The sequence below is a fragment of the Podarcis muralis genome, chromosome 5, assembly GCF_964188315.1.
Source record: "Podarcis muralis chromosome 5, rPodMur119.hap1.1, whole genome shotgun sequence".
NCBI classification, from domain to species: Eukaryota; Metazoa; Chordata; class Lepidosauria; order Squamata; family Lacertidae; genus Podarcis; species Podarcis muralis.
In genome coordinates this window covers 55,242,653-55,257,729 of record NC_135659.1, presented here as the reverse complement: position 1 = coordinate 55,257,729, position 15,077 = coordinate 55,242,653, and the positions used below count along the sequence as shown (strand labels likewise).

General features: G+C 44.2%; 3 protein-coding genes across 5 annotated transcripts in view; 2 read left to right on the top strand and 1 right to left on the bottom strand.

Annotated features, from left to right (window-relative positions):
* SRPK1 (SRSF protein kinase 1) overlaps positions 1-2,765 on the top strand; it is a 31,549-nt gene extending 28,784 nt beyond the window's left edge. For both annotated transcript variants that reach the window (XM_028733974.2, XM_077928863.1), the window contains one exon: positions 77-2,765. In XM_028733974.2, the coding sequence (XP_028589807.2) occupies positions 77-261 (185 nt within the window). In that variant the 3' untranslated portion in view covers positions 262-2,765. The remainder of the gene's footprint in view (positions 1-76) is intronic.
* Positions 2,766-3,037: 272 nt separating this feature from the next.
* LHFPL5 (LHFPL tetraspan subfamily member 5) lies at positions 3,038-10,078 on the bottom strand. 2 transcript variants are annotated; one of them, XM_028733977.2, is made up of 3 exons: positions 9,077-10,078; positions 5,162-5,398; positions 3,038-4,209 (listed from the first exon to the last, which is right to left on the bottom strand). In XM_028733977.2, the coding sequence occupies exons 1-3, from the start codon at positions 9,486-9,488 to the stop codon at positions 4,193-4,195; spliced, it is 666 nt and encodes a 221-aa protein (XP_028589810.1). In that variant the 5' UTR covers positions 9,489-10,078; the 3' UTR covers positions 3,038-4,192. The 2 variants fall into 2 exon arrangements, with proteins under 2 accessions (XP_028589810.1, XP_077784990.1); XM_077928864.1 differs by lacking the exon at positions 3,038-4,209 and having other exon boundaries at positions 5,106-5,398.
* Positions 10,079-12,537: 2,459 nt separating this feature from the next.
* On the top strand, positions 12,538-14,964 carry CLPS (colipase). The gene is made up of 3 exons (XM_028732123.2): positions 12,538-12,651; positions 13,687-13,809; positions 14,423-14,964. Exons 1-3 carry the CDS (start codon positions 12,568-12,570, stop codon positions 14,567-14,569), a joined length of 354 nt encoding a protein of 117 aa, XP_028587956.2. The 5' UTR covers positions 12,538-12,567; the 3' UTR covers positions 14,570-14,964.
* The last annotated feature ends 113 nt before the right edge of the window (positions 14,965-15,077 follow it).

Sequence of the window (15,077 nt, the reverse complement as noted above, 5' to 3'; positions counted from 1 at the left end):
ATCCTGATACCTGTTCTGTTGGCCTTCCTGTTCATGTTAATGTGAGCCTTGTTAATCTTCCTGTCATTGTCCTCAGGTGATCTGAAGCACATCACCAAACTGAAGCCATGGGGCCTTTTTGAAGTTTTGGTGGAGAAATACGAGTGGTCCCAAGACGAGGCAGCTGCATTCACAGACTTCTTATTACCTATGCTGGAACTGAATCCTGAGAAGAGAGCTACAGCAGCACAGTGTCTCAGGCACCCCTGGCTCAACTCCTAGATGTATTGGCCCTATAACCGGGTTTACAGCATAATATATACACACCTAGATGTCCCAGCTGCCCCTTCCCTCTCCTCCCAGGTCAATTTTTCCTTGTTGATTTTCAGAGTGAAGCTTCTCCTTGAGGGCTTTTGAGATTTTAGATAAATCTAACCGTTCATGTGAGTTTGTGTACTCGACTCAGTAGGGACTATTGTCAGCCAGTGGGCGTCCAATATGTTTTGCCGTGATTGGAGTTTGCCAAAGAGTTTTTATAGGAATGTGAAATGACCCCTGACTCTCTTCCTTACTCAAGTACCTAACCCTGAAGGTGTGGGGAAATCTCCATTGGGACACACTCCCTTAACTATATTGCCGTCATCCCAAGGGGGATGTGAAGAGCTGTGAATCCCTCCTTAGCTCACTGACTCTGGGAGTCATTTTCTTAGTGCACATCCAGTTGCTGACAGTAAGAGAAGAAATGGCAGATGGCACCAAGGTGGTAGCTCCATGTGGAGCACTGAACTCGACTCGACTCATTCCTAAGGTGTCTGCTCTGCTGCTTGGGTAACTTTCTTTTTTGCTCATTATTCTTTTTCTCTAGTTTTAGCCATTTAATCCTTTGAAACGACCTCTTATGAACTGTATCTCTCTTTTTTTAGCACCATTTTTTTGTCCCCTCCATGTTCACTTGAGTTTCTGAGTCCCGTGAAATGAGCTGCTCTCCAAAGCCGTACCATGTGAACCCGAGTAGGTTTCACATGGAAAATAAAGGCAGCCGGCATTGGTAGAGGTCACTGTCTCTTTACAAGTATGGCTCTGTGCATTTGTTGGCTGCAGAGGGGCAGCCAGGTTGCCCAGGTTCAGTGCCAGACTTGCCCAACATGCAGCCCCAGGCAATACGGGGCTTGCCAACAGTGTACAGTGGCCCAAAAGGCATTTGACGATGGCATGGTTTCTGCTACAAAAGCCAGGAGGTGATCCAGCCTGTGGCAGACCGCTTTTTCCATAGGTCTCCCTTATGCCCCCAGGGGCCTTGTTGGCCTTGTGTGAAATTGTATTTTTAGGAGAGAGCAGTTACGTTTTCAGTCTGGAAAAATAGGATATGTTCTTCCTATTCAACAATAAGGAAAGATAATATTGGGGGCTGTCTTTCCAGCTGTGCCCAGACTATCAATCACCCTATTTCCAAAGGTCAATGAATGTAATATATATACCCTGTTAACTGTCCAAGGTGCTGGACTCTAGAAATCCCCTTTCGAATAGAATTTCTTCCTATGTATTAACAGCAGAACAAATAATCTAGGGGAACAGAGTAGTTTGACTCTGACCCACCCGCCCCTAGAGATGAAGTGTCAAATTCTGTTCTCCAGAATCATTACAGCCATTGTTGCTCAGCAGAGAATATACAACGCAAGCTTGTAAAACTCCTAGGAAATGGGGTTAGTTGTGACTGACTCTTGTAGGCTTTTTATTTTATTAGAAAGATATGTAACTCTTGCTAGTTTTACAATGAGTATCTCCTAGGTTTTCCCAGGTTTGTTTGTGGTTGTTTTTTTTAAATCCCCAGCATCTTGCTCAAATGTAAGGTTTGGAGACTTCCCATGGACCAAATAGGCCTTTGAGATTGCAAAATTCTCCCAGGCTGGAAACTGCTGGAGGACTCAGAATTGAAGGCACTCTGAGGGACAATTCAATGCAAAAGCTACCAGCAGGAAAACACTCTTCTCAGTTGTTTTCTCTTGGCAGAAATCCCAGTTTATAGTCATCTTAAACCCTCGTTATCCTTTGCAAAAAAAATCTGGTGCAGTTTTATTTTACTTTATCTTAAATGGAAGTTTAACCATCATACCTCCTTCACTTTCGAATTTGGCTGCACTGTCATATTATACCTGACTGAGGCTTTTGCAAAATCTGTGCTGCATGTCCATTTAGGAGATCTTAAGCAATGTTCTCTTTGTACAATCTTAAGATGAAAAGGAAAAGGTTCCAATAGTTTTAAATGATACTCCGGTTATCTAAAGTATCTTCTTCACCTCCAAGAAGCACTTCTTTGCTTGACTGTAAAGATCGAAATAGAATGTATAAATACATACTTTCTTTTTGAATACTGTGAAAACTTGCTGGCAGGGAGAATTGAATTTCCGGTGTCAATGCAACCTAGTTTGCATCAACATCTTGCCTACCTGAATGGAACAAAATGCTCCTGGGTGTGGGGGGCTGCATCTCTTGGGTTTTGATATATGTTCCCCCCCACCGAAGAAGGCTGCTGCCACCTCTTTTGCACTAAGAGAGAAGTTCTAGGATAATACAAGAGGTAGCTTGTCAGGATCGCCTACATATTTGGGGGCTCACATTGGATTCACTCAACTTCCAAATTGCCATAAAGTGCTCACTAACAGATTTGTACTTGTTTTGTCATTCTAAAACCCGAAGGAAAAAAATACATTTTTATTCTTTCTATTGGGTGCATTGTCTTTTTTTCTTTGTAAATGCAGCAGCACAATAAACAGGTTATTAAATAATCCACAGGTACTTTTGATATGCTGTCTATATTCATCCACAGGTTTCGTACAGTAGAGCCTCTTATCTGAACAGGCTGTGAGACAGTGAGAAGCTTAAATTAAATCCAAGCACTGCTGTGTTATGGGGATATAGTGATCTAGTTGCATGGCTGCAGGGCAGGAAAAGGAAACAAAGAATATTGGTGGCTGATGAGTTCAGGAAATGGTGGTCTGCTTTTAGACTGCTGGAGAAAAGATGATGAAATTAATTCTTGAAAGCATAAACCACAATGCATAATTGATCAGACATTTCATTATCATGGTCTAAGTTAAGATTTACATTACAATACTAGCGGCTTATTTTAACTCTATCATCTTAATGCAATACTGGTTTCATTGCAGGAAGAGATGTTTGAATTGTCCCGGATAATTAACCATAAAGAGAAATCCAGTTAATACTCTTGGGTTTCAGAGTAGATCTGTTTAGCATAATCTTATCATTTGAGTTTATTTCTAATACGCTCTGTGCAGTGGACAGAGCCTACTGCAGAGATGCATTACCCAACTACTAGCATGTTTTGCTTGTTCTGTGGTTCTTTTGGTATCTTAGTGGGATATTTTGTAAGGCCAAGGGAGGGGAGGGTTAGCTTTGTGGCTGATGTCTGGGACTTGCTTATAGACCTATTTTCCTTGGATGCGAGTATTACTGCATCTTGTTGGTACTGCTAATTTTTGCTGCAGGTTTCTTTCATTTATGCTTTACGGAAAACCTCAGTAGGCTACACTAAACATAAGAACAGAATAAAAGACCAAATTCTGAAAACTGCAAGCAACTGCACACCTAACAAGAGATATTCTCCATGGTCAGCTACTTTCCTTGATGCACAGCAAACTCATGACTGGAAGGAAGTTTCACGATCACTTTGTAGTGCAGGATAGAAAGTCATTCTTCAAAGAAGGAAGTCTACTATTCTCCTGGGCGTGCCTGTCATTGGGTCTCAGTTACTTTTGTGGCTTTCCACTCTGGCTTCATGTAAACAAAGGAGGGAACAGATTACTTCACATAGGCTGCTTGTTACTTATTATATGCCTGCATTGTCTCTTGATTGATTGGATCCCTCAGTTAAAAGAGAATGCCATGAATATGTTGATTCTTGCATAGCAGATCTTCAGTTCAAGAATATTTGGGTATAGTTCTTGGCAAAGGCAAAGGTTTTGAGAATCTAGTAGGTGATCTTTCCAGAGAAAGAAGGGTTAGTTTTCCGAAAGGAGTCCTCACTCCCCCCCCCCTTTTTTGTGGTGCCTTTGGTTTTGTGTCATAGCGCAATTGAATGTTTGCAGGCAATAAAAGTCTGGGAGCGTATCAAGCAGCCTTCTGGACTCCAGCTTGATAGTTGGAATGTGTATGTCGCCCACTTCAATCAAGGTACATTTGAGGTTGTTTGTCTTCATTCATTTCCTTCTTCTGCAAGACAAAAAACAACAACAATGGTGACCCTGAAAAGTATCCAGGCCTCATGACTACTATTTAAGGAGCCCCTGTTTCATGGCCCAAAAGTGTGTCATGGTGCACACGAGCCCACACTTACTCAGGGAGGCGAGAAGGTGCGTGATGTGCAGCCTGAACCTTTAGTACTAAATTGAAAGCCATCACTAGCCATGATTATATATGCAAAAAGGATGTCACTCCCTTTCTGTATTTGCAATTTGCGCTTACAGTTAATGAGAACTGGCTCAATTTAGTACCTAGTGTACCGATAAGGACTGCACTGAAAGTGTATCGGCTTCATCACAACTGACTAGACCTGAATTCCATGGATGAGCAGGGCTTTGAAGGATGATGGGCAAGGAGGAAAAGATAGATCATCTGTCCACAGGGCTATTGCGGTGCTGTTTAGTATCTTCTAACTAACATATATATTTAGGGGGAGAGTCATACCTACACGTGCTATAAGCTTGCTTGGAGTTGTGTACATATGCTTGAGTTTTGGGCATTCATGCAGAAGCATTTGCATTACAGGCTGTTTTTCAGGGATATAGTTATGCAGAAGCCTTGACATGTGTACCCTTCAAGTAAGCCCTCTCTATTAAATACTTGGTTTCTCCCTGTACCATGGCACAAGGACTGAGCTCCCCACCACCACATGATGAAGCAGCTATGCTAAGTAAAGCAGGCGTGATCAGTACCTAGATGGGAGGCAAGTTGGATACTATTTGCCAGCTGGAATTACTGTTCCTGCATGAGCACTCATCTGGGTAAGCTATGCAGTTAAGCACAGCTCAGAACCACCATTCCCTCATCATATCCCATAGTCCTGGCACTTCTGAATGCATGCCTAATGCTATCCTACAAGATACTAGTCAGTTGGAGGGTGGTGTCTGCCCTGAGAGAGGTTCCATATACACAATAGGATCACCTTTATTATCCACTTGGAAGTCGGATGGAAGGAGATTGTCTTGCCGGTTGCCAAGCACAAATGCCAAGAAGGAGAGAATGAAGGCGTCCAGGATCCCAATGATGCAGAGGATGTATGCCCAGCGCACTGTGCACACTCCCAGTGTGTATTTGTCAGTCTTCTCGCCACACATACGTTTCACCTCAGGTGAGTCCCAGCCATCAGGGTAGAGCAGGCAGCCTATTGACAAGCCTGCACCTGCAGGGAAAGATACTTTGCATTAATAAGATTTCCAAATAGATGACTGCAGGCATCTTGTCTGATTCAGGATGTTTGCATGGTGCAAGAAGGTTTTCGAACATAATCTTGGTTCCAGTAATGTCCTTCAAATCTCTCCCAGAAATTGTGGGATGGAGGGGGAAGAGAGGCTGAATGAAAATCAAGAGAGCCAAACGGCACAAATGGAGTGCTTTTGCTCAGTGTTGCATCAGTGGTGACACAAGGCAGAATCTCTTGCAAACTGCCACTCATCTCCACAGCATGGAGAAGGTCATTGCCATTCAGCATCTCTGACTTTGATGGGCACAGTTCTATGTTAGCTTAAGTAGTGATGATATGAATGTGTGGAAGCAATTTTCAGCACCAGGTCCTTCACTACAGAGTAACCACACCCCAACCTCATGCGTCTAGGACTAGGAAGGAGGCTGCTAGATATGGATTATCATTGTAGTAGGCACCTTGTTTTTCTGGAATATAACTTATATGCCTCATGCAATCTACTGTTTCTCTTAAGTGCACATGCATATAGTTTGCCTGTGACACCAGCATATTATATCCCGTACATTTAAGTGGTATGGTTGTAGCATCTCTAAAGAATAAGTCTTGTTCGAGTTTCTTTGCTGAGAGATGTAGTTTTGCATCATTTCTTTGTTCCCTTGGCAACACTTCAGTTCCAGGATCTTGAATGCAAAATGACTTCCCTTGGGACCACTTGCATTATTTATGACAACTTTATTTAGATATCTGAGATAACACATCGCCACAGTTAAACACAGAAGATGCTTTACACATTACAAAAGAGATCTGTGAATTGCTCTTCAGCAGTGCCTGGGGCCGCATCCATCACAGGAAGCAGTGTGAGGACCAAGTCCTCTGCAAACACAGCAGCATCTTCGCTGCTGAGTTGTGCCATTGCAATAACTAATGTAGATCCCTTTTGTAATATAATCCTGTCTAAAGAGGGATGCGGAATGGTGGTCGCAGTACATTCATGTGTTTTTACAACACTGCACAGACATTCTAAGCCAACGGGAGATCCCCAGATTCAAGATGTTACTGGCTTTATTTCACCTGTAGTAATTGTGTTAGGGCATTTTATCTACACTACAGATATGGTTTAGCTAATCTGATGGATTGGTCAATTTCTGCTCCTTAGAGAATCCAGTAATAGTAGCTCTGTGAAAAAGAACTCTGGATTTTTCTTGGCACCTCGTCTAACTCTGAATTACATTAATCTTTGAGAAAAACTATGAAAGTTAAAGGATTAAAACAGTAATATGCACTTGTGGTGTTCCTATTCCTTTTGAAATAGAATCCAAGAGCGGAATGGGACTGACACTCAGCCTAGCTGGCCTGTAGCAAAGACAGACAAGCCACTAATGAGATATCTACAGATCATTAACCTCTCCTACAAGGAGAACAGAAGCTGCTAATGGAGCAAAAAGCTCAAGATGACTCATCCAAACAAACCAAGCTGTAAACAACCAAATAAGCCAGGATTACTGCATAAGTATGGAATAGGGTTCATTTATGTAGCATTGCTGTTCTGAATTAGACTTGTTTAAGTGCTTCTGTTGTCATGGAATCATTATTTGTATGTTAACACAAGCCCTTCTGGGCTGCACAAGCATTTTTCATCACTGGCAAGTGTGGTAGAAAAAGCATCCAGTAAGGCTCTGTTAATATCCATTGTGAATGTTCTTTCTGTGACATGCAGCAATTGATGCTCTAAAGCAGCCACATGGTCATAGTTACAGTACTTTGATATACTACTATACACCAGTGCATCAAGAGACAGTATAACCTCTGTTGCAGAGCATTCTTTCATGCCAGTAATAAATGTGCTGCCTTCTGTCTTCCTTGCTTACAGACACAATTGATCTCTGCCACTAGGAATTGTGATAGCCCAGACTACAATGCCATAACATGATGACGACTCTCTGGCACTGCTTTCTCCCTAGGATGGACTTTATAAAGAAAGAAAACTGATTTATTAGCTTCCCATAAGCTTCCTCTTCATTATAACCCGCATCCCTTCCTGTCTTAGATCTTAGTTGGTGTTTCTGCTGGGACTTCTACTTAATGTGCCATGCACAGTTTGATTTGACCTTCTCTCCCAGATTACACTGAAATGTATAAATGTTATCTTTCCAGAAAGCAGAGGTTCATTCTTCACACCCTGAGATCTCAGACAATTCTGTAAGTCTTTGGTAAATAAGTTCAATGACCCTCCAGTTCAGAATAAATGGGTTCACTGGTCATGTATGGGATTAAGATACTAAACCGGCAAGATGAAGAGTCATACATGGTTTAAATAGTCTCCTACAATAATGCAAGTGGGTATCATAAAATAGATCAATGCTGCTATTTGGCATCTTTCTTGGCAGCCAATATGGCAACATGAAACATGAAATTTTGCACTTGAAATCATTAAACACACACACACCCCTGCTTACCCATCCTTTTCTTTTCCTCCTGTGTTTCTGCTCTTTGGTTACTGTGAGCCACTTGTGGGCCTTTTCAAGCCTCTAACTCCCAAGCTTTGGAGACAGCTGGAACCAGAGGCTTCCCTTATTATTCTTATTCTTATCATCATTATTATTATTAATTACATTTGTATACTGCCCTATACCTGCAGGTCTTGGGGCGATTCACAGGATATAAAACCACAAAATACAGTATTGTTCATCTTGGTTTATGCCACTAATGTCTCTCACCAAATGTACGGTATCTTCCACCTGTTGAAGCAGAATTCTGCAGGTAATATAAGAAGGCTATCAACATTTCTCACTGGTGTAAATATTTCAAAAGGTTTCAAGTGTCTTGATTATATGTCAACTTCTTCTGCCTGTAGAATTGCACAGACCTAGCAGGACTGAGTCTGGACAGCTAAAAGCTTCACCAAATCCTAGCTGTGCCTTCTCTTGGACATTGCCATTACTAGCAGGGCTTAATTAGGCAGTCACTCTTATTCATTACGTAAACACCAGATTAAACAGGATAATCTACGGAGAGTAGAAAGTTGACTGTAGTCCACGGTATGCCATACTGAATTTGTTTGTCTTTGAGGTGCCACAAGACTTCATCGTTTGCACTGCAATAGACTGACCTGCCTACCCCTCTGGAAATTTAAGGCAAAAAGGTGCCTATGGAAGACTTCACATATTGCATATTTAAGTGTATGTTCAAAAATATGAAAATATGAATTGTACAAGGATTCACTTGCCATCATATGAAGCACATAGGTGCACTGATCAGGGAGCAATGATTGGCTGCAGTGACAATTTAGGGTTTGCATCCATGTAATCTGGGCAACCACTTGTATAAGAAGTTGGAAATGCTTTATTTCCTCTAAGGAACTGATATATACAATCCAAAACCAATTTCACTTACCATCTTATGTACTGGGAGCTTCAGCAGCAAATTTAATATTCCGAAACCTGGTTTGTGTTGGTGCCAATGTAGCGTGAATCCAAAATGGCCACTGGCAGATTTGAATTATATCTACACAGGTGGCCTTTGGAAAACAGAGGCAAAGAGCTATGTTGTCCCCAATATGGTATTGCTTGGCCCTGAGGCTACTCCCATTAGCGCAGGTGTGTGACTCTTACAAGAGTGTCTTCCCCTCTCCCTCCAGGTCCCCTAAGCCCCACTCACATGCTGCCAGCTGCATCCAAGCGCACACCTTGAAGACAGTGGCTGCGTTGCAGAAGAAGAAGAGGCTGAAGCAGAAGATGCAGCCAATGATGAGGAAGGTTGAGATGCCCACAAAGAACATGGCTGTTTTGAAGGCACTTGAGGGGATGGTGCCAAAGTCCAGCGGGCTGCCCTTGCAGATGAGTTCCCCTGTAAGGGCATTGCCAATGCAGTAGGAGAAAAGGCCAAAGTAGCCAGCCTGTGGTGTGTCAATGCTGTCCCCGATCCAGTAGGGCTGGATGAAAGTCACCACCATGATCACAGCAAAGCAGAGGGTGAACAGGGCCCACAGGACCCCCATGGCTCGGGCATTCCTCACATAGTTGGTGTGGTAGATTTTTGCTGCCTCCTGGGCTGGGAGCATCTTCGCCATGGCGACTCCTAGGGTGGGTTGTTTCTTCTAGGAAACAGGTGGTAAGGGTCAGCACTGGACAGGGGTCCTAGGAGGTGAAAGTCAGACGCTCAGCAAGCTGGCTGCTTCCTTACGCCAGGAAATGGGAGGGGGAGCAGCGGGTAGATGCTCTGAAGCTGCGGAATTGGGGCTGCAGGCTCAGCTTCCCAATCCTAGACGGTACCTCAGGGCTCTGGGAAGTAGCTCTAGACTCAGAGATTCTTCCCGGGCTTCAGACGCTGGGTCTCCAGAATGCCTGTTAAGTTTCTGTTCTGATCTGCTCCCTGAGAGCCTGCGAGAGCCTGAAGGTTACTTAGCCGTGGCTCCTCCTCCTCCTCCTTTTCCCGGATCTCCCGGTTTCTAAGCGGCGGCTGCCACATGCCCTTCAAAGGGAAGCTCCTCCCTGCTGTTGCTTCCCCCGGTTCTCTCTTCCGCGCTCTGCTTCAGCACCACGGACAGCGGCCGGCAGAGAAAGCCAAGGGGAGAGAAGGGAATGGAAGGCGAGTAGAGCGAGGGGGAAGGAGGCAGGCTGCAACAGCTGCGCACAGCACGAATATACACTAAATTGGACGAGGCGGGGATACAATCCGATCCGGGTGTAGGACGGGGACGAATGGCAACTTTGAACATCTGTTTATGTCGTTTGGCATCCAAGTGGGCACAGTGGTTTTCCAGGCTTTCATCAGCCACGTCCTCCAGGACTAACTGAAGCTTAGTAGGGTTTTATCAATGAATTGTTCATTATTTTCATGATTGACCCATTATAATTCTGACTCCCTCAGAGACCAAGTGCTCATACCTGATGTAATGCAAAAGAATGCTAACTGCTCTCTATTCGCTGTATAAAATATATTCATTGCCCCTGAATCACAACACTTCATATTCTGTGGTTTGAGGAGGTGTTCTGCAAGGATGGAGACAACTTTCCAAGGTACCTACATTTTTGCGTTTTTCAAGGTCTTTGGAATATTCAAGGGAAATGTAGCTTGAAGCTTATGGTTAAAATATGTTTTTATGAAATAAATCACAGCATTAGTTTAGCTTCTAATGCACTTTGTGTGTTAGACAGCTAAAGCTCCAGAATGCTCTCATTCTGCCATCTAGGTAAGTTTGTTTTCAGCAACTTTGCAGTGGCATGGATAATACAACTGTGGGTTGAGCAAGGAACAGGGTGAAGCAACCATAAAACCACATCTTCATTCCATCTTCATTCCATGCCATGCCATGCCATGCCATTCCAAGGTTTGGAAGGGCTAGAAGCAAAACAGAAAATGTCACTCCCTCACCACTGAGCACCCACAGCACTCCCACCCACCTGCTCCTCCTCCATTGCACATCTGCAGCCAGGCACCCACCTACGCACCAGCTGCCATCTGTTGTTGGCAGGGAGGGTTAAGCACACAGAAGAGGAGGGAAGGTCACCAAGTACAGGCCATGCTTCATGGAGGCTGGGTCTGCCACCCCTCCCATCTTTCCAGAGCCTGCCACCCCAAGGCAACTGCCTCATCTCTCCTCATGGATCGGCCAACCCTGGAAGTGACCCACAGTTTCATCCAGAACGATCCCACCCAAACTCATAACTATATATTATGTGTACCTGGTCCAATTCTCCCGCTCCTCCTCCCGTGTGCCCCTGCACCTCCCCCAATCTGCTCTACAGAGTTGGGGGGAACCCAAAGCAGAGCTGGGGTGTGAGGTACAAGGGGCATATGGTCTAAACTGAAACTTACTTAACTGCTGAGAGCATTCAAAAAATCATCTCCCTGAACACCTGAGCCTGGCCTTGCAATCCAAAAAGTCCACACCTGTGCCCTGAGAAAGTTCCAGCAGACTGTACCTGTTACTGGACTCAATGTGATTTCATATCTCAGGCTGTCTGAATAATAGCTCTGGGAAAGAGCAAGCCTTTCACACCTGCCTGCTGTTCCTTATTTTGGCAGTCATGCTAGATATTCAAGAAGACAAAAGGGCCATGAAATGAGTAACATTGAGCAATAAGCTTTTCTGTTGTTTTTACCTAGTGGCAAGTTATCCTTTCCTCTGGCAGTATAAGCCTTCCATGAAAGGTAAGAAGGGAGGATCTGCCCTGCCAGATTCATGCCTGGTGCTATTATATCTGATATATCCAAACATCTGCACACGTGCTTCAGTTCTTTCTGAGAGTGTAAACATGCAGGAATAGGGAGCTGTCCCATACAGTGATCAAACCTACAACCTTGGCATTATCAGCACCATGTTCTAACCCGGTGGTTTTCAACCAGTGTGTCATGGTACCCTGGGGTGCCTTGAATGATGGTCAGGAGTGCCGTGGGCAACACTGGCCCGTGTCCCTCTTTCCTTCCCTCCCTCCTCTGATGCCCTCTCTCATCTATGCCTCCCAAAGGCTTGCACAGCTGTTTGTTGCAGCAGCCATGGCTACAAGCTCCTCAGGTGAATGATGCCTCTGGCAGGGGGTGCTGTTGCTGGAGTAAGTAAGCAAGTGGGAAAGGGAGCCCAGCCAGCCACCAGCCCTTACTGTTGGGAATGGAGAGACAAGTCCCAGGCCCCTGAGGGGCAGTGTGAGGAAACACCTCTCTTTGGGGCTGGGCAGTTCAGAGACCAGGGGCGGCGGCAGCAGCTGCCCAGAGGACTCCCAAGGAGAGGTGGCTGAGGGAACAGTCCACAATGGAGGGAGTTCAAAAAGAGGTGAGGGGCTGCCAGCTCTGCAGGCAAGGGGTGACATAACTGGGCTCCTGAGCCCCACAGGGTGCTGCAGAAAGAATGTAGTTGGTCAAGGGAGCCATGGATTCAAAAAGGTTGAAAACATCTGTTCTAACCAACAGAGCTATCGAGGCTGACTGCACATGATACTCTCCTGTGGCCTTGGGTGATTTTGACTGGCTTGTTTGTTTTTTCTTTATTTTAACACACACAGCATTTTTCCATTACATGTACTCATATCTTTTGCAAGAAGGCACCCATGTGACTTTGAGGGTAGGCTTTATAAGTCTGAAACATGCCACGTTCTGGATTCTTGTCCTAGGTGCACCAGATAAAACCTTTGGCTTACTGCTAAGAAGCAATGAAGAGCCCTTGGGTTTTGTTGCTGCTGACACTTGCCTTGGCAGAGGCCTTTTCGAGCCAAAGAGGACTCATCTTGAATCTGGTAAGAGGTTACTGGGTACTCTTGCTGTACCCTTTCCAGAAGCATCCCTGATGCGAGGGATTTGCCATGTTGTCTGGCTCTTGGGATTCTCTCTAGTATTGAAATTGCTACCCCGTCATGTAATAGGGAAAGACTTTTACAGGGAGTTCTTCAAACACTTTGTTTGATTTATGCATATGATCCATTTCAGGATTCATTTCAGAAATGCTTTAGTTGCCCCAGTTCACTTTAGGAATAGGAGTATCAAACAAACACTTTGAGCATTAGGGTACTCTAGGATATCAGCATAAAAACCAGGGCACACAAGGTACCTTCCTGCCTATATGGGAAGTTTCTTTTGTGAGGTTGAGGGATGATGACAACACAGTATCTCTAGTGGCAGTTTGGAAAGGACATGAGTGCGGCAGAATCAACTTTATGTTACTTAAATATAAGGTCCATAAGATTCCATGAAATCCTCTATTCAGGGAATATAGACCTGTGAGAGCTGGGTTTGGCTTCCAGCTTTTGTATCACTCCCTTGGTTGGCTGGCTTTGTTCTCTGGTATGCTTTGGGAATGGATGGTGGTTCATCTGGCCTTCATCTTCATGCTAAAGATAAAAGATAAAGGACTCCTGGACTGTTAAGTCCAGTTAAAGGCGCCTATGGGGTTGCGGCATTCATCTCACTTTCAGGTCGAGGAAGCCGGCGTTTGTCCACAGACAGCTTTCTGGGTCATATGGCCAGCATGACTAAATTGCTTCTGGCACAACAGAACACCGTAACAAGTGCCAGAGTGCACGGAAACGCCATTTACCTTCTCACCACAACAGTACCTATTTATCTACTTGCACTGGCATGCTTTCGAAGTGCTAGGTTGGCAGAAGCTGGGACAGAACAATGGGAGCTCACTCAGTCATGGGGATTTGAACCGCCAACCTTCTGATTGGCAAGCCCAAGAGACTCAGTGGTTTAGACTACAGCACCACCTGTGTCCATCTTCATGGACATTTATCCTGTTGCTCACACCTTATCTAATCATGGTTACCTTATAGGAGAATGGAGAGCTATGTCTCAACAGTCTCCAATGCAAAAATGGATGCTGTCACAGAGGGAGTGGCCTAAGCCTGGCTCGTTGTGCAGACAAAGCAGCTGAGTTTCAGGAGTGCTCTCGGTGGGTAAGTGACATTTCCTATTCCTTAGGAGTGACTGGTGCTTCTTCTGGCCTTCATCTTCTTTGTTGGTGGCTTAAAGATGTCAGTGGAGATTCAGAAGAACGTCAGACAAGAAAGAAGAAAGAGGAATAGAGAGAAGTATTATGATCATAATGATGGGCTGGGAAGATTAAGCTAAGCAGCAGAACTAAGGATAGAGGGAATGAGTGTAAGTGAAGGATGAAGCAAAAGAAGAGAGCCGGAGAAGGTAATTACAACTGTGAACCTGAGAGATACTTAGGGAAGTGAAGGAGGATGTAGAGGTATTGGATGAAGTAATGAATTTTGGAGATGGTGAGAAGCTGAAAAGATTTGTGTGAGAGAGTGAACATGAGAAGAAGCAGAACTGAATTAGATATTTTTTTTTAAGTCTTCTGGAAGAACCCATCACTCACTTTAAAGCAGCCTCATATATGTGGCAAATATTCTGAAGTTGGTATTAAATACAGTGAAAAGTGAGGAATGCAGGATGATGTCCAAGCCTGGTCAGCTTAGCAGAATGGAGAAGACATTGTATACATAGCTTTTCCTCTAGTCAAGTTGTGAATTCTGATCTACATCTTTGTATCTCTTGCAGCACCTTACTGGGATATACTACAGGTGTCCCTGTGAAAATGGATTAAGCTGTGAGGTTGACAGGACAATTATCGGGACTATCACCAACACCGACTATGGCATTTGTGAGGACCCAGCAAGAAAATTAAAAGTTGAGGAAAAACATTAAAGATGCACTTGCTCTCCTATTCTCCTTCGTGATTATTATTCCTCAATATAATTCCTACCTCTGTACATATGTTGCAGTTTAATTGGCCACATGGTCCTTTCTGATGTCTCAGTGGAAGAAAGCAGCTGACACATGGGCACAGCACTTTGCATAAGGAACTCGTCGGCAGAGTGAAAGAACGTAGCGAGCAGGTGCATGTGCACTCAGAGAGCAGAAACCAACATTTACAATATGAACACACACTCCTGTTCTCCTTCACACATCCATGCAGCAGTTATCATTGCCCAAAATAATTCCAATGTCTGCACATATCTCACAAGTTCCTAAACTAATCCACACACGACCACAATTTGTTTAAATGGAAAATACTTCCAAATATACCCCTCATCCAACCTGCTAAAAGCCCTTATCTAACACAGATCAGACATGCTTTCTCAAAACATCCATATACATCAGTTCAGCACAGCATATGCATATGCATACTCTCAAACCTCTCACAAGAACCACA